General features: G+C 66.1%; 2 protein-coding genes across 2 annotated transcripts; both read right to left on the bottom strand.

Annotated features, from left to right (window-relative positions):
• Window positions 1-1632: 1632 nt before the first annotated feature.
• Window positions 1633-5884, bottom strand: LOC307114283 (lymphocyte antigen 6D-like; the record flags this gene model as incomplete). The annotated part of the gene is made up of 3 exons (XM_079796587.1): window positions 1633-1835; window positions 3586-3684; window positions 5833-5884. The coding sequence occupies 3 exons, from the start codon at window positions 5882-5884 to the stop codon at window positions 1633-1635; spliced, it is 354 nt and encodes a 117-aa protein (XP_079652713.1).
• A 6005-nt stretch (window positions 5885-11889) lies between these two features.
• LOC307114266 (glycosyl-phosphatidylinositol-anchored molecule-like protein) lies at window positions 11890-13732 on the bottom strand (the record flags this gene model as incomplete). The annotated part of the gene is made up of 3 exons (XM_079796569.1): window positions 11890-12188; window positions 13144-13251; window positions 13678-13732. 3 exons carry the CDS (start codon window positions 13730-13732, stop codon window positions 11890-11892), a joined length of 462 nt encoding a protein of 153 aa, XP_079652695.1.
• Window positions 13733-17642: the final 3910 nt, after the last annotated feature.

Genomic DNA, 17642 nt, shown 5'->3' with positions numbered 1-17642 from the left:
GTGCCCGGTACAAGAGCAGCCCCGACGGCGGGCCAGGTCACGCGGAGCTGGGTGGGTGTGAAGGTCGGGGGGGCTGCCGTCACCCCCAGGCCCATGCACGCTGCTGCTCAGCCCGAGCTCTCTGCGCCCCGTCCGCCCAGGCCCCCCTCGGGCATTTCAGGAGTAACGAGTCCCAGCCTGAGCCCATGTGTGGCCCAGGCCACCCGAATCTCCCTACCCAGCAGCCAGTGGGGCGGGGGGAGGGCACTTGGGGGCGAAGGCAGCTCCCTGTCCTGCTGCCTGGGAGCCCTGCTCGGCGGGTGTACCCGCTGCCACCTCGGGGCTCCCGCGCTGGGGTCTCCTTGCAGCCCCCCAGCCCTGCCGACCTCTGGGCCTTCGCACCTGCTGCCCGGCAGCCTTCCGAGTCCATGGCAGCCACCACCTCCCCTTCTGAGAGGCCGGCGGCCCTCCCCCCCCCCCCACGGCCCGGCGGCGGCCCCCACTTCCTGGTCGCTTTGCCGGCGGTGGCCCAGTCTGTCCTGTCACTGTGGTGTCCAGTGCCCGTGGGACCCTGGTAGGCAGGGCGCCCCCTGAGTGCTGATCTGACGGCCGTGAGGCAACCGTGGGGGGACAGTGGAGAGGACCCGGCTTTATCGCAGACCCCTCTGCCCACCCAGGAGCGAACCGGACAGCTCTGTGCCTCAGTTTCCCCAGGTGTAGTGAGGGAAACCACTGTCATCATGGAAACCGTCTCCTTGCCCCGCCTCGACTTCTGAACACAGAAGCTCTGGGAGGAGGAAGTCATGGGCTGTCATGTGGCGGCCCAGGGGGGTTCAGTTGAGACCTGCAGGGATGGGGCCTGCCCGATCCCAAGCCAAGCAGGCAGGAGGGAAATTTTCACCACGAGGCCGGGCGGGGTGCCCAACCCTGAGCCCCAACCTTTCTCCTGGGAGGGCGGCCCCGCCCAGACCCTGTGCCACCTCCTCCTGGGTCTCTGGAGCCCACACGTCTGGCTGCGGAGGGAGGTGGGGGCTGGAGGCTGGGGTATCCCTCTCCCCCCGAGGGAATCGGGGCGCCTTGTTTCAAGGCGGGGCCTCAGAAAGCCCCAGCCGGTGTGGCTCAGTGGATAGAGCGTCGGCCTACAGGCCAAAGGGTCCCGGGTTCGATTCCCGGTTGGGGCACGTGCCCGGGTTGCAGGCTCCATCCCCAGTGTGGGGTGTGCAGGAGGCAGCCGATCAGTGACTCTTTCTCTCCCTCTCCCTTCCTCTCTGAAAGCAATGAACGTGTTTAAAAGGGAGAAGGCCCGTGCTCTTATTGAAAAGAAGAGAAGCGAAGCCACACGCCCACAGACAGCGCCCAGAGGACAGCAGGGCTCTGCGCCTTTATTCTCCTCACCCCCTCGGAGACCCGGCCCAGACCGCCCCGCCTGGCCCCCAGGAGGTCGCCATGGTGTGTGAGGGCGGACGGCAGCAGGGCTGGGCGGGAGGGAGGCCTGCGCAGATGGGCCCGGGGGAGACCCACGCGGAACCCCGGACCCGCCTCCCCCTGCACGGACCGCTCTGGAGCAGGAGGGGTGGCAGGGCTGTGGTCATGGCCAGGGGCTCCTTTGGGGACAGGCCGAGGGGCGTGGGGCCCGGCCGGCCGCGGGCTGGCTCACCAGGCGGCCCAGAGCAGCGCCCACAGCAGGCTGCCCGAGGCGCTGGCCCACAGGGCGCCCGCCAGGCCCCCGGCCCCGTTGCGGTTGCACTGGCTGCCCTGGCAGCAGGACACGGAGAGGGCGCGGCCGTCCGAGGACACGGTGCTGTTGGGGCAGGTCGGGGCGCACGACTTCATCACCAGGATGCCGCCGGGGTTGGCTGTGGAGACAGGGGGGCCGTGGGTGGCATGCGCCCGCCCGCCCGCCCAGCCGCCCTGGGCCCAACTCCACAGGCACCGCCCCTCGGGGCTCCCCGGAGCTTGGTGTGAGGGTCCCAGAGAGCCCCTCGCCGTGTGAGTGTGAGCGCGTGTGAGTGTGTGTGTGTGTGAGTGTGTGTGTGTGTATCAGTGTGTGTGTGTGTGAATGTGTGTGTGTCAGTGTGTGTGAGTGTGTGTGTGAATGTGTGTGTATCAGTGTGTGTGAGTGTGTGTGTGTGAATGTGTGTGTGTGAGTGTGTGTGAGTGAGAGTGTGTGTGTGAGTGTGTGTGTCTGTGTGTGTGTGAGTGAGAGTGTGTGTGTGTGAATGTGTGTGTGCGTGTGTGCGTGTGTGAGTGTGTGTGTGAGTGTGTGTGTGTGTGTGAGTGTGTGTGAGTGTGAGTGTGTGTGTGAGTGTGTGTGTGTGAATGTGTGTGTGAATGTGTGTGTGAGTGAGAGTGTGTGTGTGAGTGTGTGTGAATGTGTGTGTGAATGTGTGTGTGTGAGTGTGTGTGTGAGTGTGTGTGAGTGTGTGTGTGTGAGTGTGTGTGTGAGTGTGTGTGAGTGTGTGTGTGAGTGTGTGTGAGTGTGTGTGTGTGAGTGTGTGTGAGTGTGTGTGAGTGTGTGTGTGAGTGTGTGTGAGTGTGTGTGTGTGAGTGTGTGTGTGAGTGTGTGTGTGTGAGTGTGTGTGAGTGTGTGTGAGTGGAGGGGGTCCTTCCTGGTGCTCTGGGCCGGGGAGTACCGTCTCCCCTCAGACCAGGCTCCTCTCTGACACCTGGGGGGGGCAGGGAGTGGCCGAGGGGCTCACCCCCCCTCTCTGCCCCCTTTCCTCTGACCCAGGTCTGGGATTCGGTCCAGAGGATGGTCAGGCCCTTTGCTCACCCGGTGCCTTTCTGGGGCTGGAAGCCTTAGGAAACGGGGCGCAGGGCCATAGGAGAGGGCAGCCTGCAGTAGCTCTGGGGCCCACAGGGAAGCAGAGGCAGGGGCGGGGGCGGGGGGCTGCCTGGGAAGCAGAGCCCTGGGGAGGGAGCTGGGCCCCAGTCACTGCCATCGTCTGCCCCCGCCCCGAGGCGGTGTGGTGCGGGCAGCTGGGAGGGTCCTGGGAAGGAAGCCACCTTGAGGGACTGACCCTCCTCCCGGAGCCTGGGCGGCCGGGCACCACCCCAGACAGGAACTCGTCTCCCCAGAGGCCCTCCGGCCGGCTCCGCTGGCCCGCCCACACCTGTCCCGCCTGTCACTGTCACCTCCGGCCTACGGAACAGGGACTCCCTCTCCTGTAAACTGTAAAGCCCAGCCCGGCCCATGTGGCTCCGTGGTTGAGCGTTGACCTATGAACCAGGAGGTCAGGGTTCGATTCCTGGTCAGGGCACAGGCCCGGGTTGTGGGCTCGATCCCCAGTGTGGGGCGTGCAGGAGGCAGCCGATCCATGATTCTCTCTCATCGTGGATGTTTCTCTCTCTCCCTTTCTCTCTGAAATCAATTAAAAAGATATTTTAAAAATAAAAAACATACAGACATTAAACTCTAAAGCCCACCTGGGGGCTGGGGGCTGGGGGCTGCGGGTAGAGCTGAGACCTTCACATCCACAGGGAGGTGGGACGGGCTGGTCCCGCCCCTGCAGCCGGGGTGGGCCGCACTCGGGGTTCCTGCCGGAGGGCGTGCTGTCCCGTGGGTCTGGCCTGGTGGGCTGGGCGCGGGGTGGGCTTGGTACTCACTGGCCCGCGTGATCACACAGTACTTGTCCGTCTGGGCACACTCCACCAGGGACTCACAGTTGGCGTGGCCGCAGCACACGTGGCAGTGCAGGGCCCAGGCTGAGAGGAGGGAAGCGTGGCGGTCAGGTGGCTGGGCCGGGCCGGGCCGGGCCTGGGCTGCCTGCGCCCGCTGGTCCTCTCTCAGCCTCCCCCTCCCTCCCTGCAGAGGTGCTCCTGGTCCCGGGATGGGTCGAGGGGCTGGGCCTCAGCTCACTGGTGGTGGCCCTATGTGTGTGAGTCCCTGTCTGTCAGCAGGAGTGAGGGTGCAGGGGCGGGGGGCGTGGCGTCTGCAGGCAAGGAGGGTTGGCCCCAGAGGCCAGCGGGTCCCCTCTCCCTGTGCCTGCCCCTCCTGAGCCTCGGGGTCCTCGCCCCTAAGATGGGCCTGGCCGCAGCCCGAGATGGCCAGGCTCGCGGGAGGAGCTGCATCGCCCTTCACGGGGCCCAGAGAATGGCGCGCACAGTAGGTACCACGCGCACAGTAGGTACCGCGCGCACAGTAGGTACCGCGCGCACAGTAGGTACCGCGCGCCGTTTAGTGACTAGAAGGAACGGCCTTGCCCTTCCCCACCTGGCCTGCGGTGACCCCGCCCCTGGCCCATCACGGGGGGCCTGTAGCACAGGCCCTGGCCCCCCACCCCGCCTGCTGGTCCCAGGGACGGGGAGATGAGCACAAGGCTCCAGGGCTGGGGACCCCACCGGCCGCCCAGGGAACACCTGGCCGAGAGGGACGGGGCCCGATAGAGGCGGGGCCACCTGGGAAGGCTTCCTGGGGTGGGTGGCCCTGGAGCCGGCCCCGGACGGACTCGGGTGGTGTCTACGTGCGGTCTGGGGAAAGGGCCCTCGGGGAGCAGGTGCGGGGCGGGGAGCAGGCCGCGGGGACCAGGCTAGAGGACCCCAGAGCTGTGACGGGGCAGGGGTGCAAGTGGGGAAGCCAGGAGCCCCGTCCCGGGTGGGGCTTGTGCTCCGGGAGGCAGCCAGGTGCCCTGGGGGGTTCTCGCAAGGGGTGCCCCGTGCCGTGCCCTGCAGGACGAGGTGGCCCCGCTCTGACCTGGGGTGACGGCACCTTCCCCGGCTGGACCCACTGATGTCGGAGCCCCTTTCCCGGTGTGGCGCGTGGGGGGTGCAGGTGGCTGAACCCCGGGCCAGCAGGAGGGTGAGGTCAGTGCACCCTCACCCCCAGCTCAGAGGCCCTGCTCCCCAGACCAGGGTTCTGGAACCTCCAAGAAGAATAGGCCTCACCCTAGCTGGTGTGGCTCAGTGGATGGAGCATCGGCCTGCGGACTAAAGGGTCCCGGGTTCGATTCCCGGTCAGGGCACATGCCCAGGTTGCGGGCTCGATCCCCAGTGGGGGGCGTGCAGGAGGCAGCCGATCAATGGTTCTCTCTCATCATGGATGTTTCTCTCCCTCTCCCTTCCTCTCTGAAAGCAATAAAAAAAAATTTTAAAAGAAAATGTAAAATATTTATGTGTTAAAAGAGGAAACGGGCGTCTCTGTGCGGGGCCCTGGGTGCTGCGGGGCGGGCAGCCTCGGCTCCTCCGAGCAAGACCGCGGCGGCCTCGGGTCCCCGGGAGGCCCGGTGGTCCCACGTCCCGGAGCCACGGCCCTTCACGCAGGTGCTTCCCAGCCGGTGCCCTTGGGCACAAGCCCTCCAGCTCCCCAAGCTGCCACCCCCATTTCGCCCCCCCCTCCTGATGAGGCAGTCAGGAGGCTCATCAGGCCCCACGCCCAGGGAGGCTGCGGGGGGTAATTAGCCCTGGGTGGGGGGTAATTAGCTCTGGGTGGGGGTAATTATCCAGCTGATAATCACAGGCTGAGCCACCCCCTCCTCGGGCCTCGTTTCCGGTGCCCTTGCGGGCGCAGCTGCTCCCGGCCACAGCCAGGCCGTCAGGTGGGGCCCAGCTGGCTGAGAGGGCAGCACCCCTTCCTTCTCCTGGTTTTCGCCCTCAGAGTCCCGCCTCCCAGGAATCCCTTTTGCCCTCGGAGAACAAGACCCTTGGACGCCCCTGACCCCAGGCCCCCGCGCAGCCCATCACTGCTGCTTTGCCCCACAAGGACCAGGCTGACCAGAAAGAGGGCCCAGGGGGTCACAGGCCTGCACGTCGGGGCCTCAGCCTCGGTCCCGGCAGCCCCCACCCACAGGCCCCGTGGCCCAGCCAGCCCCGCGGCCCCAGCCCCTGCCCGTCCGGCACCCGGCGGGCGGCCCTTACCCACGTCGGCGCACAGCGCAGCCAGGAGCAGAACCACCAGCACCGGCCTCATGGTGGGGCGTCCGCCGCAGGGACTGGGCGCAGGTGTGCGGGCGGCTTTATACAGCGGCCGGCCGGGCAGACCTAGTAATTTACCCGGAGATGAGCTTGGGGAGCAGGGCCACCTGACTGGGGCGCCCGGCTGCCCCCGCCCCCAGGGCCCTGGGGTGCTCTCGATGGTCACTGTGCCTGTCGCTGCCCTCCCTCCGTCCTGAGCCTTGGATTCCTCGCTCCCGCCACGGCCAGCTGCCCAGCCGGACTTGGGGACCAAGAAGCAGGAACAGCCCGGCTGGAGGGGCTCAGTGGTTCGGCGTCGACCTATGAACCAGGAGGTCAGGGTTCGATTCCCAATCAGGACACATGCCTGGGTTGCAGGCTCGCTCCCCAGTAGGGGACGTACAGGAGGCAGCCGATCCATGATTCTCTATCACCATTGATGTTTCTCCCTCACCTTTCCTCTCTCTTTCCTTCACCTTTCCTCTCTGAAATCAATAAAAATATATATATTTTAAAAGCAGGCACAGGGACGGCGGTCTATGGGGTGTAGCCCACTCTGGGGGGCTGGGGGACACAGCCCTGCCCTGGGTCTGGTCTGCAGGACATGGCCCTGGACAGGCGGGGCGGTGCCCAGCCCCTTTAATGGGGAAACTGAGGCACGCGGAGCTGAAAGCTGGCTTTGGACCCGTGTCTGGACCTTCAGTGTGGCTGCCCGGGGCCTGGTCAGTGCTGGCCTGACACCCTGCATTCCAGCAACCTCCTTGGGGTGCCGCGGCCGCTGCTCTGAGGGGCCCAGCACCCCAGCCGGCTCTCGGTCCCTGCTGTCCACCTCCAGGCCTGGCTCTGAGGACCGTGCGGCATCCACTCCACTCACCCCTCCCGCCCACCCTCCCTCTCCACCTGCCCTCCAAGCCTGGGGCCCCGCCTGGAGCCGTCCTGGCCTCAGGCCTGGGTCTCCCCGAACCCCACCTCAGCCCTCTGCCCCGATCTGAGAACATTTCTGGCTCTGCTTCAGGGGGCACATGGCTCCCCGGCCGGCGGGGCTCAGGGGTTGAGCGTCGACCTATGAACCAGAAGGTCACGGTTCGATTCCCGGTCCGGCACGTGCCGGGTTGTGAGCGCAATCCCCAGTGGGGGGCGTGCAGGAGGCAGCGTCCATGGCTCCCTCTCTCCTCCCTTCCTCTCTGAATCAATAAAACATCATTTAAAAAGGGGGGCACATGGCTGGGGAGGGCGTGATGGTTCCAGACCGCAGACAGGAGGCCCGGCCACGTGTGGAATGCTGGGAGGGGCGGCCCTGGACCCTGCTCCGAGGCCGCAGGGAGGGGCAGGTGGTGCCCGGGCCAGGAACATTCTGCAGCCTTCCCGCTGGCACTCCCTGCCCGCGTCCCCGGGAAGGCGAGCCCCACCGCACGTGCCGCTGCTCTTGCCGCCGAGGGCAGCCCCTCGCTGAGGCCACCGCCGGTGACCGCCCGCGACCGGCCCAGGCCTCTGGGAGTGACGGTGCTGCCGAGAAGCTGCGGGAGCGGGGACAGCCGGGCTCTGGGCTCCCCCTGCCCCAGGCCAGGCCTTGCTGTCCCTCCGCAGCGCCCGGCTCGGGCGGGCCCTCGTGCTGGGGCGCGGGGATGAAAGGCTGTGTGGGGGGGTGTGGGAGACCCACATTTACAGAGGCCAGTCAGGTGGCGCCCCGGGCCCTGTGTGCAGCCCGTGTCTCGACACGTGGAAGTTGGGGTGAGGAGGGGGAGACCCTTGAGAGCAGAGGGGGAGCCCATGGACAGGAGTAGGACCAGCCAAGCCAGGCGATGGGTTCCCCAAACTCTCCCCCAGGAGAGTCTGCTGGGCGTCCCCAGCAGGCAGGCAGGCAGGCAGGCAGGCGCAGCGTGTCTTGCGTTGGGGTCTCCGGGGGGTCTGTGGGCGCGGTGTCCGCTCACAGGACCTGAGAAACCTGAGCCTCTGAGTCTCAGCCTTCCCTTCATTTTGTCACTCCTCCTCACGGGGATCTCCCGCTGACCCTTAGGGAGCGCAGGGGAGAGAAGGAGAGACAGAGAAACATCGATGGGCTGCCTCCTGCACGTGCCCGGACCCGGGCCCAGGGCCAGGGAGGAGCTGCAACCGAGGTCCGTGCCCTTGACCGGAATCGAACCGGGACCTTTTGGTCCAGAGGCCGACGCTCTCTATTCACAAGGGCCACCCCGGCCAGGGCTCAATGAGCACTTGAGAGACACAGACTCTGCAGCCCCCGGGGAGGCCCCAGCGCCCCTTGCAGCTAGCCAGGCATCTGCTACTCGCCTTCTACACGCTGGTGCTCACCCATTGAGCCCAGACCCTGGCCCTGGCCTAGCGCTGGACTCTGTTCCCCAGCGTGGCTGAGAGGGAGCCCGTGCCCCACCCAGGGGTGTGCAGGGAAGGGGAGGAGGGAACTGGGGCTGCGGCCTGGGTTGGGGTCCTGTCAGCCCAGAGGGGCTCCATCCCTCCACTGAGAGACCTTAACCCCAGGCAGAAACTCTGAGCCCTGACCCTGGTCACACCCTGAGCCCTGACCCTGGTCACACTCTGAGCCCTGACCCTGGACACACTCTGAGCCCTGACCCTGGTCACACTCTGAGCCCTGACCCTGGTCACACCCTGAGCCCTGACCCTGGTCACACCCTGAGCCCTGACCCTGGTCACACTCTGAGCCCTGACCCTGGTCACTCTGAGCCCTGACCCTGGTCACACCCTGAGCCCTGACCCTGGTCACTCTGAGCCCTGACCCTGGTCACACTCTGAGCCATGACCCTGGTCACTCTGAGCCCTGACCCTGGTCACACCCTGAGCCCTGACCCTGGTCACTCTGAGCCCTGACACTGGTCACACTCTGAGCCATGACCCTGGTCACTCTGAGCCCTGACCCTGGTCACACCCTGAGCCCTGACCCTGGTCACACACTGGGCCCTGACCCTGGTCACACTCTGAGCCCTGACCCTGGTCACACCCTGAGCCCTGACCCTGGTCACACTCTGAGCCCTGACCCTGGTCACACTCTGAGCCCTGACCCTGGTCACACTCTGAGACCTGACCCTGGTCACACTCTGAGCCCTGACCCTGGTCACACACTGAGCCCTGACCCTGGTCACACTCTGAGCCCTGACCCTGGTCACACTCTGAGCCCTGACCCTGGTCACACACTGAGCCCTGACCCTGGTCACACTCTGACCCCTGACCCTGGTCACACTCTGAGCCCTGACCCTGGTCACACTCTGACCCCTGACCCTGGTCACACACTGGGCCCTGCCCAGGTCCCCTGTGCAGCCTGAGCCTTGGCCCTGGGAGCTGTCCAGTCTCAGAGCTGTGACCAGGGTGTGGGGGACAGAGGAAGGCCTGCATGCTCAGGACACAGAGCACCTCGCCAGGGGCCTAGCTGTTGGGTGTCCGGCTGGTGGGAAGCCAGTGGCCTGAGCAGAAGGGCCACTGAGAGTTGTTCTGCCCCGGCCTGCCCACTGCCCCGGCCTGCACACTGCCCCGGCCTGCACACTGCCCCGGCCTGCACACTGCCCCAGGCCCCTGCAGCTGGGAGCGTGCCAGCCTGGCCGTGCTGCCTCAGGTGCGGCCTCTGAGTGCGCCCACACAGGAGCCGCCGCCCGCTCCCCTCTGGGGCCTGTAGGAGGCGACACTGGGTGAGGGAGAGAGCGGGGGTAATTTTCTCGGGGTCCCCAGGGGTGGCTGTCTGGGCAGCAAGGAGTCAGGATGCAGGACGCGCGTGCTCCTACGCGTGGGCAGCTGGTACTTCCCAGGACCGAGGAGGCGGCAAACTGGATAAACCGGGGTGTCCCAGCAGCTCGGGGCCCGCAGGGGGAACCGGGGACAGTCCGCCCCCCCCACACAGCCAGTGTAAGGCGGGGCTTCTCGGGAACAGCAGAGGACTGTCATTCGGCACAAGCATGCTGTCCCACACAGAGTCCTGCAAACAGGTGGGACTTGACAGAGAAAAGGGAGGACGTGGGCGGGGCTCTGAACGGAGCCCAAGGCCTGTGGAGGGAACAGGAGAGTTTGGGTGTCCTGGCGAGGGTTCGGCCCCCGCTGGGTGGCTGGCAAGGAGGAACTGCCCTCTTCCTGCTGGAGCCCCGATATAGCTGCCTCTACGTGCCGGGGGTCTGTGCAGGGACTCCCATTGGGGCCTCTGGATCCATTTTTGTGTAAGTCTATTTTTATTGACTTCAGAGAGGAAGGGAGAGGGAGGGAGAAAGAGAAACATCAATGATGAGAGAGAACCATGGATCAGCTGCCTCCTGCACACACATCCAGCAAGGAACTGGGCGTGTGCCCTGACCGGGAATAGAACCAGTAACCTCCTGGTTCAGAGGTCGATGCTCAGCCTCGAGGCACGCGGGCCGGGTCGGTCCTTTTTGAATGAGGCTTCCCTGGTTCATGTTCAACCTGATTGTAGAAGCTCTCCCAGACCTTGGGCGTCTACCATTTGCAACAGTCACAGACACGCCTCCACCTTCCCTCCCAGCCCAGCCGCCGGGGTGCCTGCCCACTCAGCACCCCTCAAGCTGTGCTGTGCCTGGCCCCGCCGCCAGGGGCGCAGGAGGGGCGAGCACACACGCCGTGTCCACCCCCTGCAGCGTGCCCCCTTCTCCAGAACCATCCTTCAATTAGCACCGCCAACCCTGCAATGTCCCCCTCGGAGACCCGGCCGGAGACCCCGTCTGCGGGTCCTCTGCGGGACCGTGGAGCTTCTCCGGGTCAGAGTCCAAGCTGTCACCTGCTCACCCGCCCTGAGCACGGACCCAGGGTTGACAGGGGACAGCCCGGCCCTCTCCACGCTGTGGTCCTAGGGCCTGGGAGCCAAATATGCCTTAGAGAAGAGGGGCCCCCACACCCCAAATCCTAATTCCAGGAGCACCCGGGTTCCCCAGAATGCTGAGGCTGCACTGTGGACCTGGCCGAGGTTCGGGGAGGACAGCGGCCCGGGAGAACTGGTGAGTCCACTCTGGTAACCTGGGGGTCAAGTCCAAGTCCGTGCAGGAGTCACGGCTCTCTGTCTCCCGGGACCTGGGAGGAGGGGCTGAGGAGGAGCAGCCGCAGGTCTCCCCCGTCAGGACAGGGCCCCAGGCTGCCGCCCACTCCACGCGAGGGGTCCTTCCTCCCCATTCTCTCCGCCTCCTGCCCTGACCCTCACCCACCGGGAGAGGCTGCCGCGGGCCTCAGGCCACGGGCTGAGCCGGACTCAGGGTGGGGGCCTGGAGACCGCCTCTGGGTGTCCGGCCTTCAGGGGACTCTGGGCGGCTCCATCTCCACAGGAGTCCTCCCTGCTGGTCCTGCTGGGAATGGAGCTTCCCCCCCATCTCTCTCCACCCTCCGCCCCTGCAGACACGGCTCCTGGGAATCTGCCCAGAGCCCGGCACTAGCTCCAGAGAGCCAGCTCAGCCCAGTGCCCGGCGGGGGAGCAGGGGCTGCATATTGGATGCAGTTTTTTGGGGGGTGAAGTGCCCTGCCATGCGATAGTGATGGCGGCACATTGTGGACATGCTAAAGCACCGATCCGCCCTGTCAGAGGCTGGTGTGTGCTGTGACTGTTAGCCATCGGGCCGCCATTGCAGGAACTGGCGGGGGGCAGGCAGCAGGCTGGCCTTTCCTGACACGCCCCCCAGGGCCCCAGTGACAGCAGCAGCCAGACTCCCCGATTTCCAGGCCATCGCAGCGGGCTTGAGGGCCGAGCTCTGGGCAGCTGAGACCCTGCTCCAGGCGCCTCCCTGCAACTGCGCGGCTTTGTGGGGAGAAAGTGCCTTCGGCCTGTGGGCGGCGATGTTCCATGTTCGGGGAGAAGCCATCAGCACCAGCCCCCATGAACCCGAGGGGCAGCAGCCAACAGAAGCTCTTTATTCTCCCTGAACTGCGTCCCGCGGGTGAATGGGAAAGTGGCCAGCGGGGGCTGCGGGGCAGGGTCTCTGGCTCACAAGACAGCAAAGGGGAATGGACTTGCTCTGAGGAAAGGGGGAAGGGGAGGCGGGACCCCGTCGCCGAGGCAAGGACTCCTCAGGTCAGGGCGCCGCTGACCAGGATGGAGGCGAAGCTCAGGAGGGCCCTCCAGAGCCCCCCGCCCGCCAGCCGCACGGCCCCTTCGAGCTCCTCCTCGATGGTTTGGTCGGGAAGGATGTCCCGCTCCAGGTTGGTGGGCCCCCCCACGTTGCAGACCATGTTCCCGCAGCAGTACACCCAGTAGAAGCTGTTGGTCCTCAGGGCCTTGGGGGCTGGAGGCGGCATCTGGGACGGGTAGACGAACGTGCAGTTGTTGGTGCAGTTCTTGTACACGAGCATTTCCCGTTCGTTCAGGCCTGAAACGGAACCGAGATGGAAACCGCCGCTTCCTGCTTTCTGCTGTGAACACCGGGCACGCTCACGCTCACGGACTGTGCCGTGCACACACCCTCACCCCGAATGTCACTATGTTGCTAGAATTCTTTTTCTTTTAACTTTTTAAACTGACTCTTACAGAGAGAGGGAAGGAGAGGGAGAGAGCAAAACATCGAGGAAAGAGACAATCTACCGGCTGCCTCCTGCACACCCCTCATGGGGACCGAGCCCCTGACCCAGGTATGTGCCCTGAGCAGGAATCGAACGGGCAACCTTTCGGTGCCTGGGACGATGGGCAACCACTGCACCACCCCGGCCAGGCCCCTGCCTGGAGCTCCTGACGGAGAAAGAATGTCCGAGTCCACCCGAGGGCCGGGACTCCACTAGCAGCCGGTCCTCAGGTGCCCTCTGCCCCGCCAGCACCTCCTCTCTGCCCCCAACAGTGACGGACCTCGACACAGCCACACTGACCAAAGGCCCTGTCCCTCTTGCTCCATCCTCACCGAGAACATGTGTACGGACGAGAGGGAGAGGGAGACAGAGCGACAAGGGGAAGCACCTGCAAGGCCGGCTCAGCTCTGGCCCCGCCCGGCCTCCTGGGGGGCAGGCATTGTCCCCGGAGGCCACGGGCTGCCACTCCGTGGCCTGGCAGCTGGACGCGCCTCCAGAGACCAGAGCCCCTGGGTCAGGAGGAACCACGGGCCGCAGGGCCACCAGGTGGAGACCTTGAGCTTCGGCCTCACTGCCATCTGCTGGGGACCCTGGGAGCCAAGTCCACGGCCAGCCGCCCTCCCCGCACGTGGCTCTGAGGGGCGGACCCCCAGCTTTCCCGGGCGGCCCAGTGCTGCCAACACGCCCCGGGCCTAGGACAGTGCAGCCGCCTGGCGCTGCCCCTGAGTGCCCGTGGCCGCCAGCAGCGGGGAGGAGGGGACTCACGGATGGAGACCGTCAAGCAGCGCCTGATCTCATACTCGCAGGTCTTAATCTCCGGGCACTGAAAGGTGTTGATCATCGAACACTCGTGGCATTTCAGGTTGTAGGTGACTGAGGAGAGAGGGCACTCCTGCACCAGCTGCTCGCCGCCCCGCCCCTCTCCCGGCCTTGAGGATGGGTGCGCAGGACCAGCTCCCTGGGCAGCAGCCAAGTCCACCGGGAGAGGCACCTGTTCCCAGAGGCAGGCCCAGGGAACCCCCCAGGGTGGCCGGAGACCTCTGCTCTGCGGGTGCGGCCCCCTCTGAGGCCTGTACCCCCAGAACTCCCTGGACCCAGCACCCCTGCTGCCTGCCTGCAGTGGGAGCCCCCCGGGCCTCCAGGGCGCAGCTCCAGACCAAGGCCTCTGCCCCCCCGGCCACCTCTCTTGGCTCGGGGACCAGGGGCTCCTACTGGCGAAGGGGTGGGAATTGCACCCCATCCTTCCCAGGACCCGGGTCCCTGGGGGCCCTGCCTCAGACCTGGCGGGCGGGCACTCACACTTGCACGTCCCCAGCGGCAGCCCGGCCAGGAGCAGGGCGCAGAGCAGCAGCATCGCGGGCAGCACTGACCTGTGGGCAGGAGGCCAGGGCGCAGGTGGGCGGAGCAGGGGGAGGGGAGGCGGGCAGGGGCGGGGCTGGAGCTGGGCAGGCCGGATGCCCCCTATGCCCAGGCCCCAGGCCCAGGGCTGCCCCCAGGACCTTGCCCCTGACCGAAGGCTGAGGTCTGGTTCTTCAGCCCCACCCATGATGTGCCCAGACCTTCTGGAACCTTCCATGTCTCACTTCGACCCCAAGCTCCCAGCCCTTTGGAACCCAGCCCCAAAGCTCCTGCCCTTCAAGAACTCCGCCCCCAAAGCGCCCTGACCTTGTGGAACCTGCCCCCAAAGCACCCTGACCTTATGGAACCTGCCCCCCAAGCGCCCTGACCTTATGGAACCTGCCCCTCAAGCGCCCTGACCTTATGGAACCTGCCCCCAAAGCACCCTGACCTTATGGAACCTGCCCCCAAAGCGCCCTGACCTTGTGGAACCCGCCCCCAAAGCAGCCTGACCTTGTAGAACCCGCCCCCCAAAGAACCCTGACCTTATGGAACCCGCCCCCCAAAGCGCCCTGACCTATGGAACCTGCCCCCAAAGCGCCCTGACCTTATGGAACCCGCCCCCCAAAGCACCCTGACCTTATGGAACCCGCCCCCCAAAGAACCCTGACCTTATGGAACCCGCCCCCAAAGCGCCCTGACCTTATGGAACCCGTCCCCCAAAGAACCCTGACATTATGGAACCCGCCCCACAAAGCACACTGACCTTGGGGAACCCGCCCCCCAAAGCACCCTGACCTTATGGAACCCGCCCCACAAAGCGCCCGGACCTTGTGGAACCCGCCCCCCAAAGAACCCTGACCTTATGGAACCCGCCCCCAAAGCAGCCTGACCTTGTAGAACCCGCCCCCCAAAGAACCCTGACCTTATGGAACCCGCCCCCAAAGCGCCCTGACCTTATGGAACCTGCCCCCAAAGCGCCCTGACCTATGGAACCCACCCCCAAAGCGCCCTGACCTTATGGAACCCGCCCCCAAAGCGCCCTGACCTTATGGAACCCGCCCCCAAAGCACCCTGACCTTATAGAACCCGCCCCCAAAGAGCCCTGACCTTGGGGAACCTGCCCCCAAAGCGCCCTGACCTTATAGAACCCGCCCCCAAAGAGCCCTGACCTTGGGGAACCTGCCCCCAAAGCGCCCTGACCTTATGGAACCCGCCCCCAAAGCGCCCTGACCTATGGAACCCGCCCCCAAAGCGCCCTGACCTTATGGAACCCGCCCCCAAAGTGCCCTGACCTTGGGGAACCTGCCCCCAAAGCGCCCTGACCTTATGGAACCCGCCCCCAAAGTGCCCTGACCTTGGGGAACCTGCCCCCAAAGCACCCTGACCTTATGGAACCCGCCCCCCAAAGCGCCCTGACCTTGGGGAACCTGCCCCCCAAAGCACCCTGACCTTCTAGAACCTTCTGCGCTGGCCCAACCGTCATGGGAATGAAGCAGAACCTTCAAGAAGCTGCGCAAAGCATGACGGGAGCCAGTGGGCCCCTGCAGACCCCGCCCCCAGGGCGCCAGCGCTCCCAGAAGTCCCTGGGCCTGCACCCCGCGCTCCTGGCTGGGTCGCTGCTGCTGGCGCCTGCAGGTGCCTGAGCGCCCCGCCCCGCCGGCTTCCCTGGGATGTGGGGGTGTGTCTGCGTCCAGGCCTGGCTTGGTGGGGCTCTCCCTCCGCTGGTGTGACGTGATCCCCCATTGCCCTCCGCCCGCGCGGGTCAATGCTCCCCTGGGGTCTCCTCTCTGCTGCTGCCCAGGCGCCTCTGGCTCCGCCCTCCGCGGCTGACGGCCCGTGCGGGGTCCTCGCTCCGCTGCTTCCCTCTGAGCCCCTCTCGCTGGCTGGAGGGACTGTCCCCGCTGCCCGCGGCTCCCCTGTGACACCCCAGCCCACTTCCTCCTTCTCACTGTTTGTACTGATGTCCCAGAGGAGGGAGAGGAGGGGGAGAGGAGCATCAATGGGGAGGATCAGTGATCGCTGCCTCCTGCTCAGCCCACACTGGGGATGGAGCCTGAAACTGGGCTTGTGCCTGACTGTGGGAATCCAACTGTGACCTCCTGGTTCCGAGGTCGATGCTCAACCCCTGAGCCACACTCACCGGGCCCCACCCCTACGTCTGCGGTCATCCTCCGCTGTGCTCAGCTGCACCCAGAAAACGGCCTGTGGGGGACAAACTCTTCCCACCTCTGGCTGCTGCTCAGCCTGTGTCCGCGTGGCCTGCGGGGACTCGGAGCTCCGCTGTGTCCTGGGAGGGAGGGCGCACCCCCATGGGCACTGGGGCTCTGCCGGGGACCCCCCCCCCCCTTTGCCGCAGAAAAGCCCATGTGAGTGTGGCGCGGCTCCTGCTGCCCCATCCCCACCCCCATGCCCCCGCACTCGCCCAGCCCTTGCTGGGAGCAGAGGACGACCCGAGTCTGCCTCCAGGAGAAGCCCCTGACCACTGGATCCTTTTCCCACGCTCCCCTCTGTCCCCTCCTCCGCAGTGCCTTCCCAGGAGTCTGTCCACGGCACCGTCACCCCTACCCACTGCTGTCCTCATCCTGTGATGACGCGACGCTCCCACTGTCAAGGCATTGGAAGTGCTCCCCCCACCCTCGCACACCCCACCTCCTGCTGGAAACGCTGCTGCTGGGCTGACTCTGCTGCTCGGGGCCTCCGGGCAGCGCCCCGCCCCGGGGGCCCGCCCCAGCCTCAGGGCTGCTCCCCAGGCTGACACGCGTGAGCAGTGGGCTGTGGGCAAGGATGAGCACACAGTAGGGGCCCAACAGGCTACAAGTGCGCTCCAGCACGGGCACTGCTGGCCACCACAGGGGCTCCCGCCTGTCCCCAGAGACAGGGCTCAGGGGTGACAGCATGGCCTCCTCCGTGGCTCAGGGATGGCCCAGAGCACCCCTCTGCCTGCCGCACCGGCCTCCTTCGGGGCCAGAGACTCTTTCTGGAAGGCTCCCCCACTGCCCCGCCCCCACTGAGTCCCCATGCAGAAGCATTTGTTCCGTGCACGACTGGAGCCTGACCTTTGGCCCTCTTTGCACGGGTGCCCTTTAAATCAGGAGTGCAAAACGTGGGCCCCAATGCGTCCACCTGGCCGAGGTTCGGGGAGGACAGCGGCCCGGGAGAACTGGTGAGTCCACTCTGGTAACCTGGGGGTCAAGTCCAAGTCCGTGCAGGAGTCACGGCTCTCTGTCTCCCGGGACCTGGGAGGAGGGGCTGAGGAGGAGCAGCCGCAGGTCTCCCCCGTCAGGACAGGGCCCCAGGCTGCCGCCCACTCCACGCGAGGGGTCCTTCCTCCCCATTCTCTCTGCCTCCTGCCCTGACCCTCACCCACCGGGAGAGGCTGCCGCGGGCCTCAGGCCACGGGCTGAGCCGGACTCAGGGTGGGGGCCTGGAGACCGCCTCTGGGTGTCCGGCCTTCAGGGGACTCTGGGCGGCTCCATCTCCACAGGAGTCCTCCCTGCTGGTCCTGCTGGGAATGGAGCTTCCCCCCCATCTCTCTCCACCCTCCGCCCCTGCAGACACGGCTCCTGGGAATCTGCCCAGAGCCCGGCACTAGCTCCAGAGAGCCAGCTCAGCCCAGTGCCCGGCGGGGGAGCAGGGGCTGCATATTGGATGCAGTTTTTGGGGGGTGAAGTGCCCTGCCATGCGATAGTGATGGCGGCACATTGTGGACATGCTAAAGCACCGATCCGCCCTGTCAGAGGCTGGTGTGTGCTGTGACTGTTAGCCATCGGGCCGCCATTGCAGGAACTGGCGGGGGGCAGGCAGCAGGCTGGCCTTTCCTGACACGCCCCCCAGGGCCCCAGTGACAGCAGCAGCCAGACTCCCCGATTTCCAGGCCATCGCAGCGGGCTTGAGGGCCGAGCTCTGGGCAGCTGAGACCCTGC

Source organism: Cnephaeus nilssonii (assembly GCF_951640355.1).
Source record: "Cnephaeus nilssonii genome assembly, chromosome: 18".
Lineage (NCBI taxonomy): Eukaryota > Metazoa > Chordata > Mammalia > Chiroptera > Vespertilionidae > Cnephaeus > Cnephaeus nilssonii.
The sequence above is the reverse complement of the archived record's forward strand: the minus strand, read 5'-3'. Positions and strand labels throughout refer to the sequence as shown.